This window comes from Corapipo altera, unplaced genomic scaffold (genome assembly GCF_003945725.1).
Source record: "Corapipo altera isolate COAL_440 unplaced genomic scaffold, ASM394572v1 359, whole genome shotgun sequence".
Classification (NCBI taxonomy): Eukaryota; Metazoa; Chordata; class Aves; order Passeriformes; family Pipridae; genus Corapipo; species Corapipo altera.
The window spans coordinates 2,453,833-2,480,437 of record NW_020884948.1 but is presented as its reverse complement, the minus strand read 5'-3'; the positions used below and the strand labels follow the sequence as shown (position 1 = coordinate 2,480,437).

Below are 26,605 nucleotides of genomic sequence, written 5' to 3'. Positions count from 1 at the left end.
GAGCGAAGTCAGAAGAGGCTTGTCTGTGGTTTTTATTGATGTGTATGAGTATGCTTACTTTGAATGGTATTATTTATAGGATGGCTTTCAATATACAGAAGCATACAGTCAAATCTTGACCCTGTTATGTTTAATTAGGGAAACAGTTCCTGTGGCAGTACTCAAATTAATATATTCAACCTCTTAGTTTCCAGCCAAGTTTTATGTATCTTTCCAGCTTGCAATCACTGAAATTGTGTTCATTGTTTAAAGGAAAGTCATACCAGTGCCTTAGGGATGTTCCCACTGTTAAAAGAACCACAGAATCACAGAATATGCTAAGTTGGAAGGGACCCACCCTTAGACAACCCTGCACAGGACCATCCCCAAGATTCACACCACATACTTGAGAGTATCATCCAAATGCTTCTTGTTCAACCTACAGGAAGGCAGGAACAACTCTAATTGCACCAGTTCTAGTTCAGATAAAGTTGATTTGCTACAAGTTCTGTACCTAGAATAATTTTGTTGCTGTGTTCTCATCTGTCATGTTTTTAAAGGTCATTTATTCAGATTTGACTTTGAGCTGTAGTTTTTAATGTCTGCAAAGTCATCAAAGGTTTCAGGAAGGACTTTTCTGAGTATGACTCTAAAACCTGCAAAAACCTTTGCAAATATATATGGAATAAGGAAGCTGATCAGGGTTACATATGCAAGAGAGAAAAAAGAGAAATTTTGAAAAGTGTTTTCATGACAAGTTTAAATAGTCTTGAAGCAGGTATTTTATACCTACTGATTTAGAAACAAAAGGTTGAGTCCTGTGAGGCTTTGAAATGCACAGCATGCACAGCCTTTTCTTTATCCACCAGGAGTAGAAGCAGCATATTCTCCACACTTTTGAGAGTCCCAGCATTTGGTGATTGTAGATTGCAAATGGATATCCCCTTTTGTATGTATATTCTTCAATGTAAGTGTCACTAAAATATTTCTCGGTTTAGTATTAAATTTAGTGTTTCTCTAAAAGCCTTATTTTGCTTTCAGCCTCTCCTGGTGGTTTTATGAGGCTTCACACCGTGAAGGCTTCCTCTGGCTGTGGAAGAACTTGAATTTGTTCTGCAGGCTGCTGTTAAGGGCTCTTCAATGGGAGCAATTCCTGGCTGCATGGCAGGGAAATGTTCTTCTGTTCTTCTTGGCTATGCTGCAGTAAATTAGAGGAGCCTCTCCAGACCTACCTTTGTGTAAATGAGAGCACACCTTGTCCTAGATGTTTTTACTTATATTTCTTTGTGCTTGTACAGTGGTCTAGAGTTAAAGCTCTCAGAGTTAAGGATTAATAATATATTGCCCTTGGGCTAAGCAAGAGTAAAACTCCTGATTTTATTTCTTTTCTAATTTTAAAATAAAAAAATTGAGGAAGGGGCTTACACTCAGTGTCTAATCCTGCCAGACTTTACCCTTAGAATCACGGAATCATAGAATCTCCTGAGCTGGAAGGAGCCCACAAGGATCATCAACAATCATGACAACAATTTGTTATATAGCTTAATTTCCACCACAATCTCCTAGTGCTCTTGCCTAATTACGTTTCAGTTAAAGTAGGTGATTCTCACTTAGCTTTTTTCCCTCTACTTTGAGTTCCGAGATGGTGGTTCCTCACTTGGGTCAAGCAAGAGCAGTCTCAGGACTACCTGACTTTGTCTGTTTCTAGACATGCACGATCAGGGAGGCACGCTTCATCTGGAAGTCATTTTAGCAAGATCTGTTTTTGTCCTGCAGGAAGGGAATTGGCATAAATACCTTCAAAACATGCACTTACTTGGACTTGGCACAGCAAAACTATGTTTTCTGTAGGTGAAAATCTTAACTGAGCAGTTGCAATCAAAGACTGGCTGCTTCTCTGCACTGTCCCAGTGGCATAAAATCATAGAACAGTATGAGTTGGAAGGGAGCCTTCATGAGTAATTCTTATTCACACAAACAAACCTACTGCATACATCGTGATGGGCTCATTTAAGTACAGGGTTTTGACAATGGGTCCTTATAGAACATTTAAAAACCTTTTATTTATCAAATCTCATATGCTCTAATTACTAGTTCAGAGTTCTTATGCTTTATCATGTTAATAAGTGCAGTGAATCACTTTTCATAACCCTTGTCTTTCTCTGTAAACTCTGATAGTGCCTGTGGTAAACTGACAAATAATACCTGTTTCAATGCTGTACACATGTTTGTGCATACTTTTTTGTTTCATATCAAACATAGCCCCTTGTTAAACAACCTACTCCAATTCTAAATACTGGAATTTTTTTCCTTTTTTTTTTTTTTAAGATTGTCTAGAATTGATTTATTCCTCAAATGAAGGGATCTACCTTTAGTTTAGATGAGAGAAGACTGGTGTATGATCTAAGACTTGTACTTTGATATCTTTTAATGAACTGGATTAGTTGAGATTCTTCTAAAAAAGTGTTATAAGGGGGCACATTGCTATATGCATGTATGATTGTGAAAAACCAAAGTCAGATGAGGATTTGTCATGTATAATGACAGCAGGCCGATTCTTTTCTGAAGCCTCTGGAGTCAGCATTTCCCTGGGCTCTTCTTGCCTCCTTGTTTGAGAAGATTTTTCAAGCACATTCAAAAGATCAAAGAGGGTTGGTGATATGTTTCCTTTCCCCCCTGTGTTTGCTTCCTTGGCATCCTTTATTCTGATTATTCATGCCTGAGTATCCTTGCAAAAAAGGACAGTGTCCATTTGTTCTTGTCTTATCCCTGGAGATATGGGTAAATTAACTAATTATAACTGTAAGCTAAGGGTACTGTTTATTGTAGAAGGCTGACAAGCACCAGGAGTGGGATAAACAGTAGGTGCAGTGATAGCATGTGCCCTTGGTGACCTGTGCAGATTAAGACATGTTTAAACTTGAATTGCATCTCCCTGGAAGAAGGAAAGAATCCAGTTACCACCATCCTGGCCTTCATGGTGTTAGCAGCAGCTTAGACAGGATAGATTTCATCCTTCTTTACTGTAAACTTCACCACTTCAGTGGTGTCTCCAGGATCCTGGCTTCACACACTGCAATCTTTGCATTGAACTTTGTCGCAAGAGCTATATGGGGTCCGTAATGACCTACTTGACAGCATTGTTATAATGCTTTCTTTCTCAATAACCTAGTTATTGCTGTGTATTACCTTCCTTAGCTCAACCAACCTCAATTACAGGAAGAACTGTTGAGAAGACAGAGTTCAGATCTCTGAGAAATCCACAGAAATAATTTGCAATCCTGTCAGAGAGTAATATTTTCTTACTTATCTTTTTCCATGAATTCTTGAGAATCTTGAGTATGTCAGTTTATACCACTCTTGGAATTCTCAAAAGTGGACCATTATTAAAAAGAAAAAGTATTTGTACCACAGAAAGTTCCTACTCTACAATTTTTAAATTATTCTATGCATCACTGGAGAGTTCAGTGCAAAATCATGATGCAAGAGACACACAGCTGCAGTTAAATTAAATAGCATAAGAAAGGTATAAAAGAAATAAAGCCCTTTGTTTTCAGAATGTAAATGAAAATGCAGTGTGGAGGTTTAGGGTCAAACTACTCCTAAGAGCAGGATATGTCATGGATATGCATCATGAAGTTCTTTGAACTTTCCAGTGAAGAGTGTTATATTAAATTCTGATTTTTCAACCTATTTCCATTTATGAAAGCTAAGACATGGTCTGACTGAGTCATTGAATTGGAATTTCAGCTGGCCATTAAATGTATTCAAATAGTCATAATGTAAGTAGAATTATCCACTTTCACTTAAGTTAGTGTAAAATTACCACAGACTGGTATTTCGACTTCAAGTTGTACTAGGTAAAGTAGAACAACGGTGTTCAGGCTGTTTATCCATGCACTTGGCATTATTTTCTGTCCTCTCTAGTCACAAGCATGAGTTTTGCTCCATTCATTTTTTACATTCACTTACCCGTTCACAGGGATAACAACTGTCACCTTAAGTGGTTTCACGGGCACCAGCTACATATTTGTTGGACTGTCTCTGGAAAAAGGTGTGGATCCTTACAAGCTATGATCAACAATGCCTTACCTCAGGTTTCTGAATGAACTCCTAAGCCCCAGGTAGGGGCTGGATGAAAGACAAAGACGAGAGGGAGCACAACGCTGTGCCTGCATTGGGAGTGGTATGTAGCTTGTGTCTCATACAGTGAGAGTGAGGATGAAAGACAATGAATGACTGTGATAAGGAAAAGAGTGTCCCTCTGCCTCTTCCCTGATTTTAGCCAAGCCAACTGGTAAGTGTTGGAGTGCCACAAAACAACATGTTGGTTTCTAAGGATCCAAGGATGGATTTTAAAACATTTGTATGTTGCTTATTGGCCCATGTTACATTTCTTCTACACCAGTGGGTTCTCAACAGCACAGCAATAAGTATATTAGGACACTTATGGTTAGGGTTTCATAACTATGTAAAAGGAGTCTCATTTATCAGTTTTTATTTCCCATCTATATTTTTTACTGTGCATTCTGAGATGCCACCAAGTGTCTCTGAAACACAGAAGCAGTAGAGGTTGTTAAATCCATAGTCCTAAAGGAAACTAAACATTTTTAACAGAAAATAAGACAAAGCCCATTTATGATGTGTGTTTATGTGTTAGATGGGTGCTTTCTTCCTTGCAGCTGCACTTAGTGACTCTGATACAGTTCTAGCTGCTGCCAGTGCCTGCCTTTCCCCAGAGTGACAGCTGCTCTGCTTCTCTGGGGAAGAAAGGGAAGTATGAGACCTGACTCCTGATTTGCATCCTTTCTTTTTTATTATTTTTTTGAGTGGATTGGCAGGCATGGATGTGAGAGAGAGTCAAGTCCCTTGAAGCTTTGCAGAGGCAAGATGTGCAAAAAGTGGTACCAAAGTCCCTCAGCCAGGGAGGTGATGTTGGGAATGCCTTCTGTGAGCTGGCATGCAGGACGGAGCAGGAAGAAGGCTTAGGTGAGGCTGCAAGAGGGAGGTTTTGGCTGGAGCTTCATTTCAAAGTTTTTTTAGGTCAGTAGGTTTATTGCATCCAGGAAGGGCTGGGAAGTTAATGGTTGTATACATGCATGGCTAGAGAAGATAGGAGCTAAGCTGTAAGAGCTCTATTATTGCACTAGGCAGTCCTGACTCCTTATGTCTTTAAAGTCTGTCTTCATATAGAAGGTACTGCTCAGCCCTAATGACACCTAGTGAAGCTGTTGGGTTTTTATAAGGTGTTACAGAGAGAGACTTAGACTGGGCCTAGCAGAGTTCTTCTCCCACTGCCTATCTCTGCTGCTCCCGTGATACAGTGCAAAGGAATCAGAACAACACTGTGACTTCCATCCACCTTCTCAACCCCATGTGCTACTCACAAGAAATCTGAGACAAAAAGACAGTGTCACATGCAGAGCGAGAGTCTGTCACTTCCCCCATCAACCACTTCATGTCTGTGACTCAGCTTACCATGGACCCTCAGAGAAACACGTGTCCCTGTTGTATCACTTGGTGCAACATGTGGAAAAGAAGCATCTGCTACTTTGAAGGGTGCCTAAAATGCCAAAAACGTATTTCAGCACTTCGGGGTGGGGTGAAACGACATTAACCTGCAGCTAGGTAAAGTGCTTGCCATTTTGGGGAGACTGAGCTAATGGACTGAAGTACACAGAGCTGATTTCCTCCAGAGAGGATGTGAGTGAAGGAGGGATAGGCAGCAGCATATGGCATTTCAGCTCTGAAAAGGCGCTGTGTAAAATAGCACCTCCTTATTTAGCAGATCAGCTTCCTCTGTGGGTGCCCCAACTTGATTTTGTAGAAGACCTAATTCTTTCCTTGATAACTGAGTGTATTTGGTCTGGAAATAGAGAATCTCATGGTTCCTCTGACTGAAGATTTTTCCAAAGTGGAAAGACACTATCAACTTCAAGGCAAATAACATATGTTGGAGAAGAATTTTAGGAAGCAGCATATCAAGATTTTAGGCCTTGAGAAAACATTTGGAAAGCATTTCATAAGTAAGATAGAATCATGGGGGGGGAAAAAGTCTATTTACTTTCATCCACTCTTTAGCTGGACAAAATCAAAGTGAAATCTTTGCTTAATCGTGGACACATCTTGGAAACATCTGCAGGATGATGCTTCAAATAACCTCCTTCCACCTACTCTGAAAGGTCTGCAGGCTGGAAGGGGAAGCACAGGTAGAATGAGACTGGGGGTTAGAAGAAAGACAAATTGTCTTTGGTCTGGCAAATTTATTGTCATCTGAAGCTCCCTTAGACTCGATCTCATGCTCTTTGATCACCTAGAAGTCATGGAGCACTGCCAGGAGCTGGCAAGCAACTGATAGTAAGTCACTGGCATAACTAGAGTCATAAGGTTGGAGTAGACCCAGAAGGTCAGGTATGACAAAAATAACTCAGTGTAACTGACAAATTATGTTTTCCTATACACTGTTTTGGCCACACACAGTTATTTTCCATGTTTCAATTCAACATAAGAAATACTAATCTTCAAAGCAAAAATTAGAGCAGGAGGCATGCAGAATACTCATTTCAATTTTTACTTCCCAGCACGTCACTAATCTAGTACAAAATTTGCTGGCCTCGCCCTCCAGGAGAAAAAAAGAAAATAAAGAGATGGTGAAATAATCTGTATCCATCTGCCTTAGGGAAAGCAGTCAGGTGGTGTGATTTCACTCAAAAAAGCTGTAAGTGATGATGAGAAGCAAAACTTAGAAATGTTCATGAAAGGGAAAGAAATGTATATTCTAGGAAAAGATTGCACTTTTGGTTTTATGGTTTGTATAATATGCCCAAGTTCTACTTCTAGGCATTGAATGGCAGGTGAATTAAGACTGGTTGAGGCTAACTAGAGAGGTGTGGTCAAAATTTGTAGTTATCTCTTGTCAGGGTGAAAGACTATCCTTATGTCCTGTTGCACTGGTATTGAATTTCAGCAGACCAAATTTTGAAAGGTTTTAGAACTGGCAAGGATAATGAATTGAGATAAATCTGTGGAGGGAAAAGAAGTTGAGGAATCATAAAAAGTGCTGACAGTCAGTTAAACTTACTAAACTTTAAGTCTAAAGGTTACATGTGCTATCTAGCAGTAAGAGAGAAGCCTAATCAAAAGAAAGACAGTTTGATACCAGTCCTTGTCCTAGAAGGTAAATGATTATGTGAGAAAGAGGAGCATATGGAAGGTTAAATGTAACTCTTGCAAATACTCACTGGAAGTTTCAAGCAATGAAATATCCAGAATTAAACAGAAAGAAATGGAACAATTTAAAGTAACACTTATTGAAGCATAAAATAAATAATTGGAAAAGCTCTTAAGAACAATAGGAATATAAGTCAGCAAAACAGAATGACTCTGAAATAAATTATGAATGTACCTATTATACAGGTTTATTTTTTCTGTTTGTGAGAGCACATTCTGAATTTCACAGTAGTCTTTGACCATATTTATTTTCAATGACTCAAGTGTGATTCTTTTCATGTAGAAACTGAAAATATTATGAAGATATAGCAATAATTTACAGTACTGAAACTTAGAATGTGTTTCTTAGTGTGCAATATCCCCTAGGTTTAATAGCCAAATCTTCATTTGGCTTCTGGTTTGTTTGTTTACAGTCATTCAGGTATGAAAAATCTACATTTGACCATGTATAGCTGCACTTGAAAAAGCATTTGAATAGCTGCATAACTAATTAGCTGAGGCAATTATGTGGACTTATTTTGCATATACAAATAAAGAGGTGGTGAAAACGTAACCTTAAATATAATTTATTTTTGCCACTTTTTTGATAATTTAAAGAACTGTTAGTCATTGCTTTTAGAAAGTGCCAGGAAAACTTCATTAGTTGCCCACGCATTCCCTGTGTGGCGATAGTAACTCACCAGCCCTGTTGCACCTGCATGTTCAACTGGGAGCGAGGATGAAGAGCAGGTGGCATCAGTGCACACACCCAGCCATGAAAAGGCAGGGTGAACCTCAGCTTCTGAACCAAGTACCAAAGAAAGGTTTGCTAGATGAAAAGATAATTTAGGTATTGTTTCAGAAATCAATTTCAGGGCCTATGGGGATGAGATCACAATAGCTTTGAAAGTAGGACTTAGGTAAATAAATGACAAATCACCATTTCCAAAGCCCAACTTCAATAATGTCTATTCAGTCAAGTTTCAACTTTGCGGCTTAGATTTGATGGCTGAAAGTAATTGGGATGAAGTTCTGCAGTGCAGAACAGTTGCATGTCAATCTTTTAGAATATATGATGACCATAGCTGATTTATATATGCTATATCACATAATGTAATTACGCAGCTGTCTGCAGAAGGAATCTGGTAATTAGGAGATGGAACGGATGCATGGTGCGTTGATACTGTGAAACACTTATCTGGGGTAAAAGAGCCCGTAAAAAATGGAAAAGTATGTTGCTCTAGGAAAGAATAGCTTGGGGAGAAAGTAAAGAAATTACTTAAAAGGAGAAGAGATTTGAGAGATTATGAGAAGTAAGAAAAGATTCCACAAGTGACTCCTTTGCCTTTTTTTTTTATTAAGAAAATAGTAGAAATTAGGCTAATAGATAGAGGTGTTTTAATCATGCTTTAGGAAAAAAAATGGAGCTCAAGATTTCATTGAGGGGATTGCTCATTAAACACTTGGATGGGCTGTGACACTTTCAGGAGAATTTGGAATGAAAATGTCTCTAACATCTATAAAATTCCTCCCCACTGTCTGTCTAGAGTGGCTTGGCTGGTTTTGTGGATTCTTGACTGCTCCTTTCTTTCTGGGTTGGAAATAAAGGTGTTTAGGAGTGTGAAACGGGATGGAAATGAGGCAACATGTTGTCTTTCCTCTCACCTTGTCCCCATCTTGTCCCTATAATTTTGGACTCAGTACTCAGGAAGGCTCCTTTGTAGTGGTTTCTAATTCTTTTCTTTCTCTTCTTTCTCTCATTTGGTGGAACAACACAGGATCCAATAGGTCTTGCTGAAGCTGAGGAAGCATTTGTGCAAAATCACCATCAGTTGGAGAATTTTAACAGGTTTATATGCAAAAGAAGCGAGGATATTCTACATCCTTCCGTATCCAAAATTAAAATGAGCCTTCGTAATTTAGATCAAGTAGCCTGTCCATATTGCAAGACTCTACCTACAGTTTGTAGCTGTGTATTTATGATGTTTTATGACAGTCTGACAAGCACACAACATTCAGGCATTCTGAAATAACTAAAAACTAATGCTCATATGATGCCTGTACAGACATTAAGAAAAGTATCTTGCTTTACTCTCATAGACTGGCAAATTCAATAACTCTGATTTTTCTGTCACTGTAATAAATTCCCAGTTGCCTTAAGTCAGTGGGAATGCAGAGTATACATAAAACAAAGGCAAGAGGCCAAAAGCATGAGATTCTAGCACATGTATTACAGAAAGGGATATCTAGGTGGTTAGCTTTACTTATTTTTTATAGCTGGGCTTTGGTGTTTTGTAAATACAATGAGTAGTAGGATTTCTAGAGTTTGAAGGAAACTGGGGCTTTTCTATTGTGACTCATGGAGAGTGCATTTTAGTTTAAAATTCTTCTGCTTTATCAGTTCTGGATCAGGAAGGCTATTCACTGTTTTTAGAAAACAGTGTTCCTCCAGCAGCAGAAGACACTTACTGACATCGATCCTTTAACTGGCTTCTCTTTTGCTGGTTTGGCTCTCAGGTGTGTGTATGTCCCTTGGAAGAGATGAGTGAGTACTTTGAAAGGAAAAACATAGTCCTTTTGTTATGCAAGGACCGTTAGTTTTTCCATAATTACAGCTGTGCCTCTAAGGTGTCTCCCCTCCAAAAACAGGGAATAGTGTGCTCTCTTTTTCAACTCATACACACATCCATATACACATTGTAACTATGCACATACATTATTTCCAGCTGGTTCCCATCACAAGTACCTTTTTTCCTGACCAAGCTACGGACATGGGAAATTTGCACACACAGGCTGGATACATGCAGAACCAGTTTCTTCAGGGATCATATTTGACTTAAGAATTAAGGACTTGTGCTCCATAATGCAAATTGTTGAGTGTGTTCAGCTTGGGTAAAACAGGAAGCATTTAGTATTAAATATAGCTGCCTAATGTGAATCTTATGGAAAGCTTCTTCCAGAATAGCAGTTAACTTTAATTACAGAAATTTTCAGGTTTACATGCGCCACAACATGGTAGAAATCCACTAATTTTTTTAACAGCACTTCTGCTATTTCAGTGAATATCTTATCTCCATGGAGAAATCAGTTGATACGCAGCACTGACTTTTGATGCAAGAGTGCCATACTTCAAAAAGTTATGAATATGGAGGATCTTTTTTCACTGCCAAGAAATTAAAAATAAATCCCCAGAGGTTCTGTGTGCAAAAGGACCTATTTACCTAGGACAGTTTTGTTTGCCCAAAGATGGGTATCCAGTGCTGTTTTAGATGTACTAGCGCATCGTGCTTGGCATCCAGCTGTTGCTGTTATGGCACTTCTGCCATCCTCAGATATCCCAAGGTGTCTCAAATTGTGCTGGGTGCCTCTGTGCAGACACCAGATTCAAGCTCTTCATTTCCACTGGAAGCCAGTGAGAGATGATGGTTGATTTGACCCTTGGTGCTCCCTGGCCCTGTGTTCCTGAAGGCTGTGCCTGGAGACCACAAGCATTTCATGTCACAGATCTCATGTCTGTCGTTTACCTGTCTGCTCAGGGGAATATATATTTATGTGCATACACATCCATATACTTAAGGGAAAAATAAAAAAATATATAGGGGAATGTTCACATATATTTATATAAATATAAGCGTGGGCTTAGTACCAATTATGCATTTACTTAGTAGTGATTTTCTTAGGTGATATAGCAGACTAAGGTCCTGATTCTGAGAGAGGCAGAGAGCTTCTTACAAGCTGCTTGGCACTTGCTAACTTACAAGAAAAGTGCAGGGATTCAGCATATGCTTGAATTAGGCTCTAAAATAATGCTTTACTTAGGCTCTAAAATAATGAAGTATCTTCTTTATACCATATTGATCTCTATCCTTTTATCCTTCTTCTCTTCCTTCACAGTGTAAATTACATATTTCTTTTTGATTTAGTATTTTTTGTAAGCATAAAACCACCAAGTGATTTTAGTTCATTATCATATTTTATCTCAAAACAGTACAATTTTCATTTCTTAGCTGACCACAAGAGGTTTAGCTAAGTGCTTTCTCTCTCCCACTCTCTTTCTGCAAACCCATCTGTGTTTGCTCATATCTCATATTTGTTTCACATTTTGTTTCCCTTCTAGATCATGAAATTATCCTTTACAGCCACAAAAACATCCCTATAATGATGACAGAGACACAGTTTACCGTATAGCATTGGTAGGATCTTTCCCATTCTGTCTGACAGGTCTTCCCAGGGACACTCCTCACTCCACACCCTCAAAAGCCTGAGGACTGACCTCTCTAGAAGCCAACTTCCATAGCCCCTTCAATTCCTGTTGATTCAGTTGAGTCTCGGGCTTGTGGAGTATGATGATACACTTCAGCACAGGATTTCTGAGACCAAATGGGACTGCAGGTTCCTGTCAGGATATAGAAGTATTCAACAGGCAAATATAATTTTACTGTTGGGAAAGGGACTGATTGAACTGGAGAGCAACTGCCTATCAGAGCTTAAGCTAAATGATTCTATGTTAGTGAGCTGTTGAGACTGAATGCATTAAATAAAATAAGGTAATTTAAAGTGTAAAATAAATAATACAGAAAGAATTATGCAGTACAAATCAGATTACATGCTTTTCTTTCAAACATCTTTATTAAGTAGCTGATAGCTACTTATTTACTGATCTTTATTCAGATTTTTAGATGCTGATATCCATATTTAGTTTTTACTTGATGAGCAAGCAAAGTAGATATGAATTAATATTTTCTGAGGTGTTTTTTAATTGAAAATTTTCAGGAGGAGAAAGAATGAAAGTTATTTCTTTGCTTATTTCTTCAGTGTGTCTTTTGTGTTAACAGTAAAGGTTGGTTGTTAGCAAAAAACCAATAATAGAATAGAGACCTTATTATTTGAAAGTAATGGCTTAGGTTAAGTAAAATTGAGGTAGATAAATCTGGGGTGTTATGTTATGTGATACAAATATGCAGAGCTGCTGAGCACATAAGCCTTGTGCCTTAGAAACACCTCTATTCAGTGCTGTTACTGTGGAGGGAGATGAAAGGGTCTTTGTAGAAGACCATGCTCCAGGTTCTTCAGTGTGGTAGACATACCAAATATTGACCAAAGTACAGGCTTGAAACAGAGCTGGAGCCTAGCTTTTTGTTACTACCTATGAAACTCCACCGTCTTTCTCATTTAGCCAAACATCAAGCTTTTCTTCTCTCACTACGCCAGTACCACAGTGCCCCAGCAAACATGACCTGATGAGTTAGAGCAGCTTATTAAACTGCAGAGCACCTTCCAGGAAGCCTCCTTTGGCAGTCAGAAAGCACAGTCGGAAAGAAAAAGAGGTGCAAAATTATTCCTACACTTGGCAGTCTCCAGCTTCTTCGAGAGCCTGTAGGATCTTCTGGCAACAGAAGAAATTGCGAGTAGCTTTCCATTGCTCAAAGTGAAATAATCGTGTATATCCTCTTAGCTGCATAACGAAATGGCTGGTCAGTTAAAGGTGAAATGAAGAAGCAATTTTCTCAACTCTACTGGCCCAAGTCACCATCTTCGTCACCTTCCTCTTTCCATTCCTGTTGCCCTAGCAATTCCATTCCCTAGCTCTGAGTAAAGCCACCTGGACAGGCACTTGAAGTGATGGTTCTGCACAGGTGTCTAGTATAACCCAGATGGAGGGTAAATGTGGTTATACTGCTTCTGTTGATGATGTAAAACTTGTTTGTGTGTCTGCATTGTAACCCATAATTAGCCTCTCTCTCCAGAGCTATGCAGTACAAACATTGCAGTGGGAAATTTGAACCAAGCCAAAAAAGCCATTTCACTGGCAAACCTGAATGAGGCCTGGATGCTGTAGTGAAGTCTTAAACACCTCCTGAACAGAACCTATCTCTTCTTTTTGCACCTACCAATTATAGGTGCCAGAATGAAAACTATTTTGCTGGTAGCTTTTGGTCCCCTGAGGCTGAATGATTTCTGCTGCAGGGCTAGATCTCATGATCCTCTTTGTGGTGTCCATAATATAAGTTGTCTGTACACGGGCTTAAATGAAAAGCTGAGGCTAACAAGATGAGTTCTCAGTGGGACCCTTATGCTGTACAGCTGTAAACATTTAATTTAGGAGTCAGAATTAAGAATTCAGGCTGAGTCATAGAGGCAGTGACTTGCCCAAAATGAAGTTTCTGAACACATAAGCTGAGAGTTTGCTTCTCAAGGATCACAGATGAACTGATCTATGCAGTGTTAGGTTACTGAAATAAAGTATATATACTCCATGTGACAGTAGAATTGTATATTATAATGTTTTCACATGAAAATGAAGACCTACAATAATCACCTTGTGTTTTGTTTTATGTCCTCTGTTTCTTTTCCATCTTACCTATGCTTGAATTGTCTGTGATATTTCTCTTCCATCCCACTGTGTTCACTGTCTTTTCTCTATCCTCTGTTCTCTGCTCCTATGTGTTCAGAGAAATGAGAACAGCAGGATTGCATGAATCTCCACTTCTTTTCCCTCTTTTCTTCCCTGGAGGGGGGCTTAATACAAATGATAGACTGTGAAATGGATTATCACGGGTGGGTTTAGTTTGAAATAGCTGTGTATCAACCCTATCTCACCCATTCTGTCTCTGTGCTGATTTGACACCCTGCTCAAATAGCTAAATTTAAAGAGTTCATAATGTCTGAAAATTTGTAGTTCTTCTGGAGTCTATTTCAGTGAAGGGAACTGACTATATTCTAAGCAATAAAAAACCATCGGAGCCTGCAATGCAAAGACCAGGCAGAAAAGTTTTTCCCAACAGAATTAGTATTACTTACAATTAAAAAAAAAACAAAAACAAAACCAAAACAAAACAAACAAAAAAACCAAAAACAAAAACAAAAAAACCAGAGCACCACATTCAAACCATGTTTTATTTAGCTGCATTAACCCTCATCTGTTTGTAAAATGTGCTTTCATCCTCAGTTCGTATTTCCTGAATGTCTGAACAGAGACACTAGATGTGCACAAAGAGAGTGACGGGCTAAACTGGACAGACTTTAGACTGGGAGCTATACTTTTACCAGAGTCTGAGGCTATGCAATTTCATGTGAAATTTTGTTTGATCCAGTTCCTGTTTACTGCAACCATGGATTAAGTATACAGTCTTGAAGAGACTAAAATTAAACGGAATTTTATGCAATTATTTTAATATTTAACTAAAATCTTGTTGAATTCAAAGGTAGAATTGTGTTTAAATAGAGATGGAAATATTTTTTAGGTCAATGCATAATTGACTTATGAAACACACATGAGAACAAGAACGTCATCTGCAAAAAAACAATGAAAATGCATAAAATCTAGTGTTCGCTAATTAATGCTAACAAAAGAAGCAAGATGCATCTGTACACAATTTATCTTTTCTGCAAATGGTTTCATGTGGAAGTTAAAAAGGCTAGATCTACAGCTAAAATCTGTGAGCAGTTAATAAGAGCATTTATTCATAGAATCATTTAGGCTGGAAAAGACCCTTAAGATGATTGAGTTCAACCATTAAACCAGCGCTGCCAAGTTCACCACTGAACCATGTTCCAAAGCCCCATGTCTACACTATCTCCAGGGATGTTGACTCAAACACTTCCCTGAGCAGCCTGTTCTAATGCTTGAGAAGTCTTTCAGTGAAAAATTTTTTTCTCATATCCAATCTAAACTTCTCCTGGCACAATTTGAGGCCATTTCCTCTAATCCTATTATATTCAAACATATGTGTCCAACAACTATTCATACAAACTTGTGAATGGCCCTGAAAGAGACATAAGGACAGGTACAAGTTATTAGGAAAAGTGCCCCAGCAAATCAGTGTGAATTTCTGAATGTGCAACTGGGCCAAGGGTGGCATCACATAGTCAAAACTTCTTATTTCCAGTCAGAAATCTAGTTGCTGTATTCTGTACTAAATCAAGCATACTAATCATCTGGGTGGGAAGCTGTTAAATATAATATTGCAAAATCCAGTAGGATAGATCAGAAATAAATATCAGTGTTAGAGGAGGAGCACAGCTCAAGCTAAAAACTGCTTTTTCCCCCTGCAGTCAGAACACCTGACTGTTAATTCTGTGATTTGCAAAGACACCAAAACTCCTTTGTTTTTTCGTGCTTCAGAATTTTGGCAACAGAAATGAGACAATCTGTTTAATTTCCTGGGTGAGAAGGATAAACAATGCTGTTTTAACATACTACACAGTCTGTCGCTTTTGCATTTAATAGTGCCATTCACGTTGTACCTTAGGCCAGCTGTGGGCATGTAATCATGACTGGAGTAAACATTTTAAAAACTGGATTCTGATGATTGGTTATTCTGAAATACAGCAATCTAAGGACAGGGAAAGAAATATTTCAGATTGGCAATTCGCACTGAGTTTAGTACCTTATCTGAGTCTCTTAGACTGGTTGATTAAACAGAATACTAAAAGGATTAATCATTAAAGCCCTTAAAATAAACTTGTATTTGCTTCATGGAAGAATAGAAATTTCACCATCTAGTGGCTGCCAGTCAGGGTCAAAGTTACCCTGTTCACAGGGCTCAATCACTGATCAAGAAAGTGCAGACAGAACACGTTTATATTTTAGGCTCTTGACACTGTATACTTGGTTGCAGTTAACAGGAACTGGATCAAACAACTCTCTATGTGCAATCTAATCTTCTCAGACTTTGAGACGTAGAGGTTGTGGTCTGAAGTCTCTTCACTTTAGCACATCAGCCACTTGGTTCATATCTGGTGTCTGTTCACATATTCAGGAAACATGAACTGAGGATGAAAGCATATTTTATGAAAGTATTTTTCTTGTAGCCAACTGAGGGTTAATACACTTAAACAAATAAAGCATGCTTTGAATATGATGCTCTGTTTTGTTGTAAGTAGTAATAATCCTATGGGGAAAAAAACTTACTGCCTAATCCTTGTAGGATCTGCCTAAACCTTGCAGTCTCTTCTTGTTCATTATTTATAGTTCTGTGTGGCGAAATACACTGGGAAAGCACTCTGTGTTTAGGACTTTTGTGAAATCTTGAAGTTCCCTAGACTGAACAGAATTCTAATTCTGGGGAGAATGCAAAAACAAGCGGTGTTTCCTCTGTCTGCCTTTTATCTAGCATGCCTGCCTTTGTCTGCTGTGCAACTGAAGTGTGCAAATAGCTTCATAGAAATAATAGTTCCATTCTATTTAGGGTACAAAGATAAATGAGCACTGAAAGCTTGTGGAAGTGCAGGATACTGTTGAGTTTTGCTATGAAGATACAAGCAAAGATCCCATTCTTCAGGTAGTTGGATCAAATCTCTGATTTCTCAAAGATGTCACTGTTTATTCACTATAGAACTCTGTAGAACTGTAGTGCAATGACACTAGATAACTCATGTTCTATCTAATGGAGACAAATAGCTATGGACACATGTCAGAATAATTGGTGTCAAGTCAAATTAATTTGATTTGTTCATTTAACAAATTGAATTGTTTCAACTAATTACATAGTGTGGCATAAATGTGATTAGGGATGTTCACAGAAGAAAAGTATTCCATTTTTCCTCCACTAAATTAATGAAAATTTTGAGGAAAATGTACACTCAGAGTATGCAACAACGTCCAGCTTCACATGCTGAATTTTTCAGCCTCCATTACAGCATGAGTATCCTGGGCTTCTGAACTGACTGATGCAGCATCCTCCTCAAGGTCCCCAAAATACTCTCTGAAAACGACTCTCTTACCTATTCTGCTCCATGCCTACACAAGAAACCCCCTGTCTCCGTGAGATGGAGACATCTCAACTAGGTGTGTAAGTGGTGTCACTGCTTCCTGTAACCCTGATGAAGTGGACAAAGTGAAGGACTGTTCAAATTCTAGTACCTTCCAATTTCTTGGTCTACTGCCTTCCCTAAGCAGTGGCTTAAGAGGTCAGGGATATTAAAGTTTGCTGATAATAAATACAGAAATACATAAAATTCAACTTTTTTGGGTTACATAGAAAATACTCGCGGTGAAATCAACCCAACTCCCCTTTGTCCTTTGGAGTGTGTCCTTTTATAGATTATAGTGGGTTTACTCTGTTCTAATTTCCGTTTATTGCTTTTTTTTTCTTGAACATTTTGGGAGTAAAGCTGGCAATATATATAGCAAATAAGTTATATTTACATTATTTTGATTTATTTTTTCTTATTATAGACTCTTTTCAAAATTCATTCCAGCACTGATTCCTTTACTTCAGAAAGCTTGGATGCTTGGATGCTTCTGGTTTAACCAATGTTACTTAGTCTCACTTTAGTTCCCTGTGAAACTACACTTTCATGACATAGAAGTAGCAAACCAGAGTAGCAAAGTAGCAAGGCAGAGTTCAGACTCCTGAGGAGCTCACTGGGGTACAAATATATTGAGGAAACTTGAAATAAAAATTCAAAGTAGAGTGTGAGAGAAATACTGTCCATTTTTTTGTATAATGGTGCTTTAACAAAAGTCTAGAGATCGAGGTAGAAAGTCTTGGATCTGTATAGCTGTGGTTGATGTGTTCCCAATTTTGTGTCCAAGTTGTAGTCCCCTGAAAGGATGTTGTAGCTAGGTGGGGTCCAGCCCCTTTTCCCAAGTAGCAAGTGACAAGATGAAACGACCTCAAGTTGCGCCAGGGGAGGTTTAGATTTGGTATTAGGAAAAATTCCTTCACTGGTAGGGTGGTCAGACATTGGAACAGGCTGTCCAGGGAAGTGAGAGAATCACCATCCCTGGAAGTGTTCAAGAGGTATCTATTCTGTTTTGTTTCACTGGAGTTTGTTTTGTTTTTTAAATCTGTGTATTTCTTGCACCCCATCTGTTCTGTATGTTGTAAGACTTGTGGGCAGATGCTTTCCTCTCCATGTTTCAATAGTGCCTGGCAGGGACTCGTAACTGGAAGTCCACGTTCTACTGAATTATAGTGAGTAGAAGAGTAACCCAGATCTCCTGAACCTCCTCACCCAAAGTGTTAGCTGTAATATCACCAATTGGATGATCAATTGCATGTGTAAAGTTTACTATTAAAGTGACTGTGTGTGTTGTGATTTATAAATCATGTCACAGGCAGAAGTAGGAATTACTTTGGTCCCAGGCAGCAATGTCAGGTTTCAGCACATCTCTGACTGGAAATGGCTGAGCACTGCAGAACAGATTCACTGACTCAACTCCCATTGGAATTGAGAGAAAACATCTTGTGGTCACCCTAATCTATGTTTCCTGTCTGTGGCTTTAAATTATGACACAATAACCTGTACTCTGTCAAAATGTGTTTCATTTCACAAAAGAAATCTTGAAACATTAATTACTAAAAGGCCTCGTGGTTTCCTTTTGCTATTGTAGCATGAGTGTAAACCTGCAGTACTTTGTAACTTACAGCAGCAGTTAAAAAGAGACTGTTTACAAAATCATGGAGTAGTTGAGGTAGGAAGGGACCCTGAATTTCATCTGATTTAGTTTCCACTGCTCAAAGTGGCATCAGCTAGAACAAGTTACCTGGGACTGTGTCCAGATGGGTTTTGAATATCTCCAAGGATGGAGACTCCACCACCACTCTTGACATTCTGTTCCAGTGTTTGACCACCCTCACCATACCAGATTCTTCTGTGCAACTGCACAAAGACCTCTGAATTTTTCCTGTTTTCTCCCTGTCTGCATGCATTACTGTACAGGCACTTCAGAGCTTCCTAGTCCAGTTGATTTCTCAGAAAAGTTGTAAGTGCTTTGCCCATGACACTTTCCTGTAGGTATACACTCATTTATGTGCACACACTTCATTTGGTCACCCTCAGCACAAGATCTCTCTTGACCATAGTACCCTGCAGTCTTTGCTCCACCACTACCTCCCCATCATCCCTGTTTTAAAGCTCTCCTCGCCAGGCTGATTGGCCTGTCGGCAGGGATGTTTTGCCCTATTTCTCATTCTTATTCATGGCAGCTTGAGACCAGTGGAGCCACAGGCAAAACCACATGTGACTTAGATGCAACAGTACTGATAGAATAGGACAATGAGGAATGTTTGTGTGAAGAGCAGTGATGGGAGTGGAGAAAGTGAGAAGGCAGTAAGTCAGAAAATAGCCCTCTCTCAATTGAGAATATAATTCAACAAAAAGGAGAAGCAGTTGTGTGCTTATGACATTTATTTAATCTTTAAAATCTTTGATGGAAAATACTTGTGTTTTGAAGATCTCAACTGTCTGTTGCTGACACAATTTGGCTGAATTCATGTGTGCATGAATACATATATATACATACATAGACGGCCAAAGAAAATACTTCTTAGTGAATAAAAATTGTTTGACTCTACTTAAAAAAGAAAAGAATCCACAATATGTATGACCCACCCTGTATATGATCATCAAACTGAAACATTCATGCAGCATTTCTCCCACAGCACTGTAAAATTATGAACAACAAATATAGAATCAAATTCTGTCCTTCATCCCTGTGATGGACAGCTTATTCCAGACTGTGCTTTAATAGTCTTTCCTGCACCCATGTGTCAGATTAAATGGTAGAAATGCCAACTGGATGATAAAGTAGTATCATTTCTGGAAGTATTGGCTTTTAAAGTTAATCTTCAATAGGATGCTTTACTGCAGGCATGTGCATACATCAGATAACCTTGGCATGCAGAGAGTATTTTAAGACCCACGTAATTTTCAAACACCCTTTAATATTTAGTGAGAGTCATGATACATTCCATGCACATAAGATCAGAGACAGACCTTCCAGGCTTGTTTTACTTCTCAGGATAGATGCCAAATTGGGAATGCACAGTGATGTATTTTGTTTTTCTCTAGACAGTTAATGTGGCAGAAGAAGCTTTTCCATGTTGTTCCATTGACATCTGAGCCCTGGTCTTGGTCAGCCATTTCACAGAGATGGCAAGAAGAATAATAAATACAACTGTCTTCACATGCTTATCTTTTAATCTGAGATTTCGAAAACAAATGCTGCCAACTAATAAGGTATGCTAGTATGGATTCTGGGATCTTGAAGTATGATGTCAGAAAATTCACCATAGTAGCTAAACTCCAGCACCTGGTGGTACCAGTACTGTCCAGAATCAACCTGTTAAACCAGAGGCAATACTATCCATAATTACTTCTGTTCTCTTTCTGTTTATCCACTGACGATACAAAAAAAGAAAAAAAAAAGGCTCCTTCGTTAAGCTTTACATTTAACCAATGTAATTTTATATCCACACATTCACAAAATAAAAGATTCAGAGATTTTGTAGCAAACAACATGCTTACAGATTTTCACATTGAGCTAGCTGCTACTTAGAAGGAGGAAGAAGTGCATATAAGATTAGATTCAAAATAATTCTGTGAAATGTATCTGGCCCCTTTATGCAGCAACCTGCTACACGAGGGAGAGGAGAAAAGCAAATCCTGGCCTTGATCTCAAAACAATGTAAACCACTTTTAGTATGTTGACTTGTAGAACAAGTGAGGCATGAAAACAAAAGCACAAAGCTCTCAGTAGTGGCAGTGAATATTTTATCTTACCAACAGAAAGCAACAAGAGACTAAATCTTTAAAGCATATGCTGTGCTGACAGTGCTCACTCATTGTGGCATTTGCAACCCCAGCTGCATTCGAGCCTGTGCGGTAGAAGCACCGTAACAGTGTGTTGCTCCTATTGCCCTTTACTGGCCCTTACCCCGGTGAAGGAGCTTTTCTCTGTTGCTCATACTGCCCTGTATAAACAGATGTTCAAACAATTATTTCTTTCCCTGAAGTGAAATTGGAGAGATTTTAGCATCATTAGCTCTTCTGAAATTTTCACAGTGCTGAAAAGTATCTCTAGATGACTGTAGCTTTTTGTATATAAACCAACCTTCCTGACCTTTTGCAAATATCCAATGTAAATGCCATTCTAAAATTCAGTGACTGAGTCCTTATAGAAATGTTGAAGCAGGAGTACCACTGTTATTGCTGTGTTGTTGTTTGAGTGCAGTTGGTAAGAATATTTAGAGGGTGATTCAGTGCTATGGTAGCAAATATTCACCACTCTGTCAGAGATCGTTTTGACTAAGCCTAATGAGTTAAGAGTTAGTGTGCTGATTAAAGATAAAGGAAGATGCTCCTCTGGGAATGTGTTTCAATGTGTGTGCTCTCTGATTTTTCCTGGCACCCACTTGTTTGTTGTTCTCTCCCAGCTGAGGCATGAGATTCAGAGGGAACTGGAGAATGTTGCTTATAAATTATGGAGTCACTGCCTCATCCTGTCATCAGTTATGTCAGTCTATCCTTCACTATTCAGCTTTTTCTCCTATCTTTTGTCAACTTGTAAGGTTTTTACCTCCCCCGGTTAAGACTGTTCGCCATCACTGCATCCATTCTCAGTCCGGGTCTTTTGTGTGGAATCCCAATAGTCCGACACTGATTTCTTGTTTCCTACTTCATATTTGAGCAATTCAGGAAGTTTTGAGTGATTCACAAGTTGCAATTACATAGTAGCATTTCAAGTCATCCCCAGTACTGATTCGGAGAGACTGCTTTGAAGAATGTGGGTGATGAGCTTTAGAGAAAGTAAGGAAACGATGTGGATTGTGGTTTGGTAAAGGAGGGGTAAACAGAGGGCACAAACTAAATCCTGGAATTATACATAATATGCATAATTCCTGCTAAATATGACCAGTTGGGTTCTGCACTATCCAGAAGTAAGAGCAGCAACCAGTTCACTTCCAGCTCGGCTTCATTCTTAGGTTTGATATCCCATTTCAGAGCTGCTGCCAGGCTTCTTGGCACCCTCTCCACCTCCTACAGCCAAACCCACAGAAGAACCTTCAGCAACTCCAGCATCCCAGGCAAGCTCTGGTTTCGGCTCAGACACAGCATGCCCACCTTCCTACCAGAGATGTCAGTAGTCAGGAAGGCAGGTACTCCAGCATAGAACGAAAGCTTTTCTACCCTTAGAAGTGGGGCTATTCTGGTAGATACTCCCAATATAGCTTTAATGCAATTAGCTGGGGTACCAGTCTCCATAGTGCTATGGAGATTCAAGCACCCAAACCTGGGTGCTGGCTGCAGGCTGGATTCTCAGCTCCCAGATATTCATTGCTATTGCTACCTAGGCATAGTGAATTTAAATTGGGAATTACCCACATTTCTGCATTTACATTTCTGACTGTACTATAGGTGTTTGTTTTATCCTCACACTATGGGCATTTTGTAATAGGAACATTATGTAGATGGGCCAAAATAATAAAAAAAAATTTACAATAAGTTTCTTTATTAAGTTGCTAAAATGTAAATTCATTCACTGACTAAACTCTCTTGAAGTATCAACATAGCTTCTGACCTGATTGTAGTTTAAGTTCTTTCCCCAAGCAACTATCAAGCAAAGATACTCCTAAAATAATAGGGGGAAAAATAATGCTACGGGGAAAAGTTTCTTGGGGATGAGAGGATAGGATTGTTTATCATCTAACAATGTCCTAGTTTTATTGTAATTTTAAAATCCTTTTTTTACAGATAGACTTTCTGGTCAAGCTTCAGATGCTTTTGTTTGAGTAGCTGCAACCTCCTTATGGACTCAACAGATGTATCACGAAATGGCATTGCTCACTGGGAATGCAGATCCTGAGTTCAGCACTTACTCCTTCAACAACTTGGAAAACCTGTGTGAAGTGCAAACCAAAAAAGGATTCTTCTACAAAAAGGCCAAACTTTTGCATCCTGGAGAAGACTTGTGCTGCTTAGCCCGCATCGATGACCGGTCCAGGTTTGTGATCATCAATGTAGGCGGCATTAAATACAAAATTCCATGGACCACCTTGGAGAACTGCCCCTTGACCAGGCTTGGGAAGCTAAAGTCTTGCAACAACTATGATGAGATCATGAACATCTGCGATGATTATGATGTTAGCTGCAATGAATTTTTTTTTGACCGTAATCCTAGTGCCTTCAGGACAATCATGACTTTCCTGACAGCTGGGAAGCTGAGGCTTCTCAGGGAGATGTGCGCTCTTTCTTTCCAGGAGGAGCTTGTGTACTGGGGGATAGAAGAGGACCACCTGGAGTGGTGCTGTAAAAAGAGATTGCGACAGAAAGAGGAAGAGGCAGCTGAGGCCAGGCTGTTTGAAAGGGAGATGGTATTTAGTGAAGCTGCACAGTGTGCCTTCCAGGACACCAGCCGATTGAGTTTGTGCATGAGAAAGCTTAGGGATATGGTAGAGAACCCCCACTCAGGGATCCCAGGGAAGATCTTTGCTTGTATTTCAATCTCTTTTGTTGCCATCACTGCAGTCAGCCTCTGCATCAGCACCATGCCAGATGTCAGAGAAGAAGAAGATCGGGTGAGTGCAGCTTTTTTTGGAGTAAAGCATGTTTTGCATTTTGTCTCCTCGGGGAAGGTGACAGGCAAAATCATTCCAGCAAATATGAAGGTATTGCATTCAGTACATAAGGAGTGTAGGGCTGTCTGGGGTAGAGCACACAAAGCATTATGTCACTTCAAACTGAGGGAAGACTGGGCCAAACACTGCCTTGCCAGAACGGCTTTGCCAGTTCACACCAGCAGATAGTTTTGCCCAACAGGTTTGTTTTCTGACATCTCTAACCAGATGACAAACCAGCTATTCTGGGGATAAAAATCAGCCTTGCTTGTGGCTTAATGTTTTGAGATTAGGTTTAGAGTTAACAGAGCAGTTTCCCCTAAGGGTACTTTAACACTTTGAATGAACTCTCAGTACCCCAGTGTAAAAACCATATCTAAAGTATTTTGATGTTATAGGGTGAGATAAAGGCTGAGGAAGCTGAGGCAGCAACTTAACAGCAGAAACAGAGCAATTGTCCCAATTTTCAGATGTGTTTAGTATTCTCAAGCGTAAGCTGTGGATGATTTATGCCCTTGAAAATCAAGTCTTACATATATTTTGTTTATTCTTCAGTTCACCAAATTCCCTAAGAGTTTAGTCCCAAGCAGTTCACTTTCCTAGGATTAATTCTGTGTATGCCAGTGAGAGCTTATCTGAAAAATGATAGAGAAGAACATCATGTTTTATTTACATATAGGCTGAAATGCAGTCTAAGGGATCTGGGAGGTGAGAATGTTTTGAAGAGTTCATGGCCTCTCTGGTTTTACCCAAGTCCAAGCTTGATACTAAATGTGTGGGCTTATTTCCCAGCCCCATGGTCATTAAATGTGGTTGTGAACTTCAGCTACTAACTACCTCACCCCATAAAGTTCTGCCGCTCAGCTGAAGGCTAAGCGCTCCTGGAAGCAGCAATCTCCCTGTGTACCATCACCCAGGGGCTAGGTGGCTTGTCCCCCAATGCCACTAGCAGAAAAGAGGGTGGTCATTTACTGTTTTGTTGCATTGGAAATAAAATGTATGCTGATGGAAGATGGGTCCAGCCACTGCAGAGAGACCTCTGCGTCCTCACGTACTGTTAAATCCACCCTTTGCTTGCCAGGTCTGTTGAGATTACCTATCAACTGAGTATTTTGATATGGAATCAGACTCACTCAGTAGTAGCCAAAAAAAAAAGATGAAACATTTGGTATGTTAATTGATATATGATTTATTATAAGATCTCTATTTTAAAGTCTTTTTATGGTTTAAAAGTAAAAAAATACTGGGTACCAATTAACACTATATTGTCCTAATAATTTTTAAAAGAAATATCATTTCCAAAACACATGCCTTTTACTGTAATTAACCATCAGTTCTCCAGTATCTTGGAATTCTAAGCACAAGGGATATTTTACTGTTGAAAACTGAGGTGTATTTAGTGTTCAAATGTTCCTGGGTTTAAGTGAGAGCTGAACAATTACTTCTAGAATTCCCAGAGGTTAGGCACCTCATATTGTTATTAATGGTATAAACATAAATAGGGACTCATAATAATTGGCTAATAATGTTTTGTTGGGTGGAGCAGGGTAATAGTGAGGATAAAGCAAGAGTATGGAAGAAGCCTGGATTTCTTGGTAAGCTGGGACCATTAGAAGTAGCACATTTTCATAATCGAATGCAAAATTGTGCAATAAAGATGAATGCAGACTTGCTCTTGTAAAAGCAGAGTCTGACTCCCAAAATGAGATTCTAAATAGGATTTAGGGTACAACTATTGTAAGTTCCTATTGCAGCATAAAGTGAGAAGGGTTAATGTCACCCTTGAGTATCTAAGCTGAGGAGCAGTGATTAGAAGCTGGAAGATTTCTTGTACCTGTATTGGTGAGACTGACATTAGAATGCTGCAGTCGACTCTCACATTGCTATTTTTAATGGTGTTTTGAAAAAGTGGAAGAGGGTGAAAAAACCTGTAAATCTTAGACACCTGTAGAAAATGCCATACAGTAAGAAACTTGAACATTTCAGTTAATTTACATTATTGGAAGGAAGGTGAGTGGATTAAGCACATAAGTGGTTTTTTATGAGGGGAGGAGAACTGTATCATCTAAAAGACCTTTAAATTAAGCAAGGAGATGATGCATGGATAAAAGCTGAATCCTGGGAAATTCATATGGGAAACTATATGCCAATTTTTAATACCACAGTGATTAATTACTGGGACAGACTAGGAAGAGAATTAGTGGATTTTGTATTTTTAGACTTTTTCAGTTCAAAGCTCAGTGCCCTCCTGGTAGGTAGCCTTCAGCTAAACACACTCTACTTCATTCAAAAGTAAATTACCAATCGCAGATCAAGTTACAAAAGCAAAATGCTTGCAATGCAGAGAAGATCAGAATAAATTCTCCTACGTTTTTCTGTGTCCTTAAATTCTAAAAGCACAGAGCTCCTGCAAATAATCTTTGTTCTACTTTTTGCACAGGGAAGGTCTGTGGACAGATTGGAAAGGAGTATTTTGTTTGAGACAAAGGTGGCTCTCTTGCACAGGGGACAGGTGAAGGATCACTTCTGGCTGGGCAGGGAATCAGGCATCTGCCCACATGGAATCACTTGTAAGGTCAGAAACCTAGGCTGCAAACTCTTTGTGTGTACTCTCTATGTGGCTTAGCAAGCCAGTGCAGCTCTTCACATAACAGATGTGGAGAGAAGAGAGATCATGTAAGTTCAAATTCACGTTAATAATTCTGAGCTCTGTCCCCAGTATCTAGATTAAAATTTGTGCCCAGCAATAGTTGTTTGGTCTGGTTTTGCAGTCTCCTAACAAGCAGAAAATGGATTCTCCAGGTTTTCTGGCTGGCATTACTGTTGTTATGGTTCTGTGTCAGAGCTGGTGTTTTTACAGAAAACAAAAGCTCTACGTGCCATCTATCTCTCCTTTTATTGCTTCAGGGAAAGACAGAGGAACCAATCATGAAAAAACCCATGCTGTGGTTTTTCTGGGGGGAGCAATTTTCCATACCTCTATCCTTTAATGCCATCTGAATGGATGAGCTGTTACACCCAGTGATGTCCTGCAGAGGTGTAAATGACCTCACACAAGATGCAAGTGTGGG

General features: G+C 39.2%; 1 protein-coding gene across 3 annotated transcripts in view; it reads left to right on the top strand.

The window, feature by feature from the left end:
* KCNG2 (potassium voltage-gated channel modifier subfamily G member 2) overlaps positions 1 to 26,605 on the top strand; it is a 57,076-nt gene that overhangs the window by 7,054 nt on the left and 23,417 nt on the right. For all 3 annotated transcript variants that reach the window (XM_027662866.1, XM_027662865.1, XM_027662869.1), the window contains exon 2: positions 22,672 to 23,495. In XM_027662866.1, coding sequence (XP_027518667.1) covers positions 22,740 to 23,495 — 756 coding nt within the window. In that variant the 5' untranslated portion in view covers positions 22,672 to 22,739. The remainder of the gene's footprint in view (positions 1 to 22,671; positions 23,496 to 26,605) is intronic.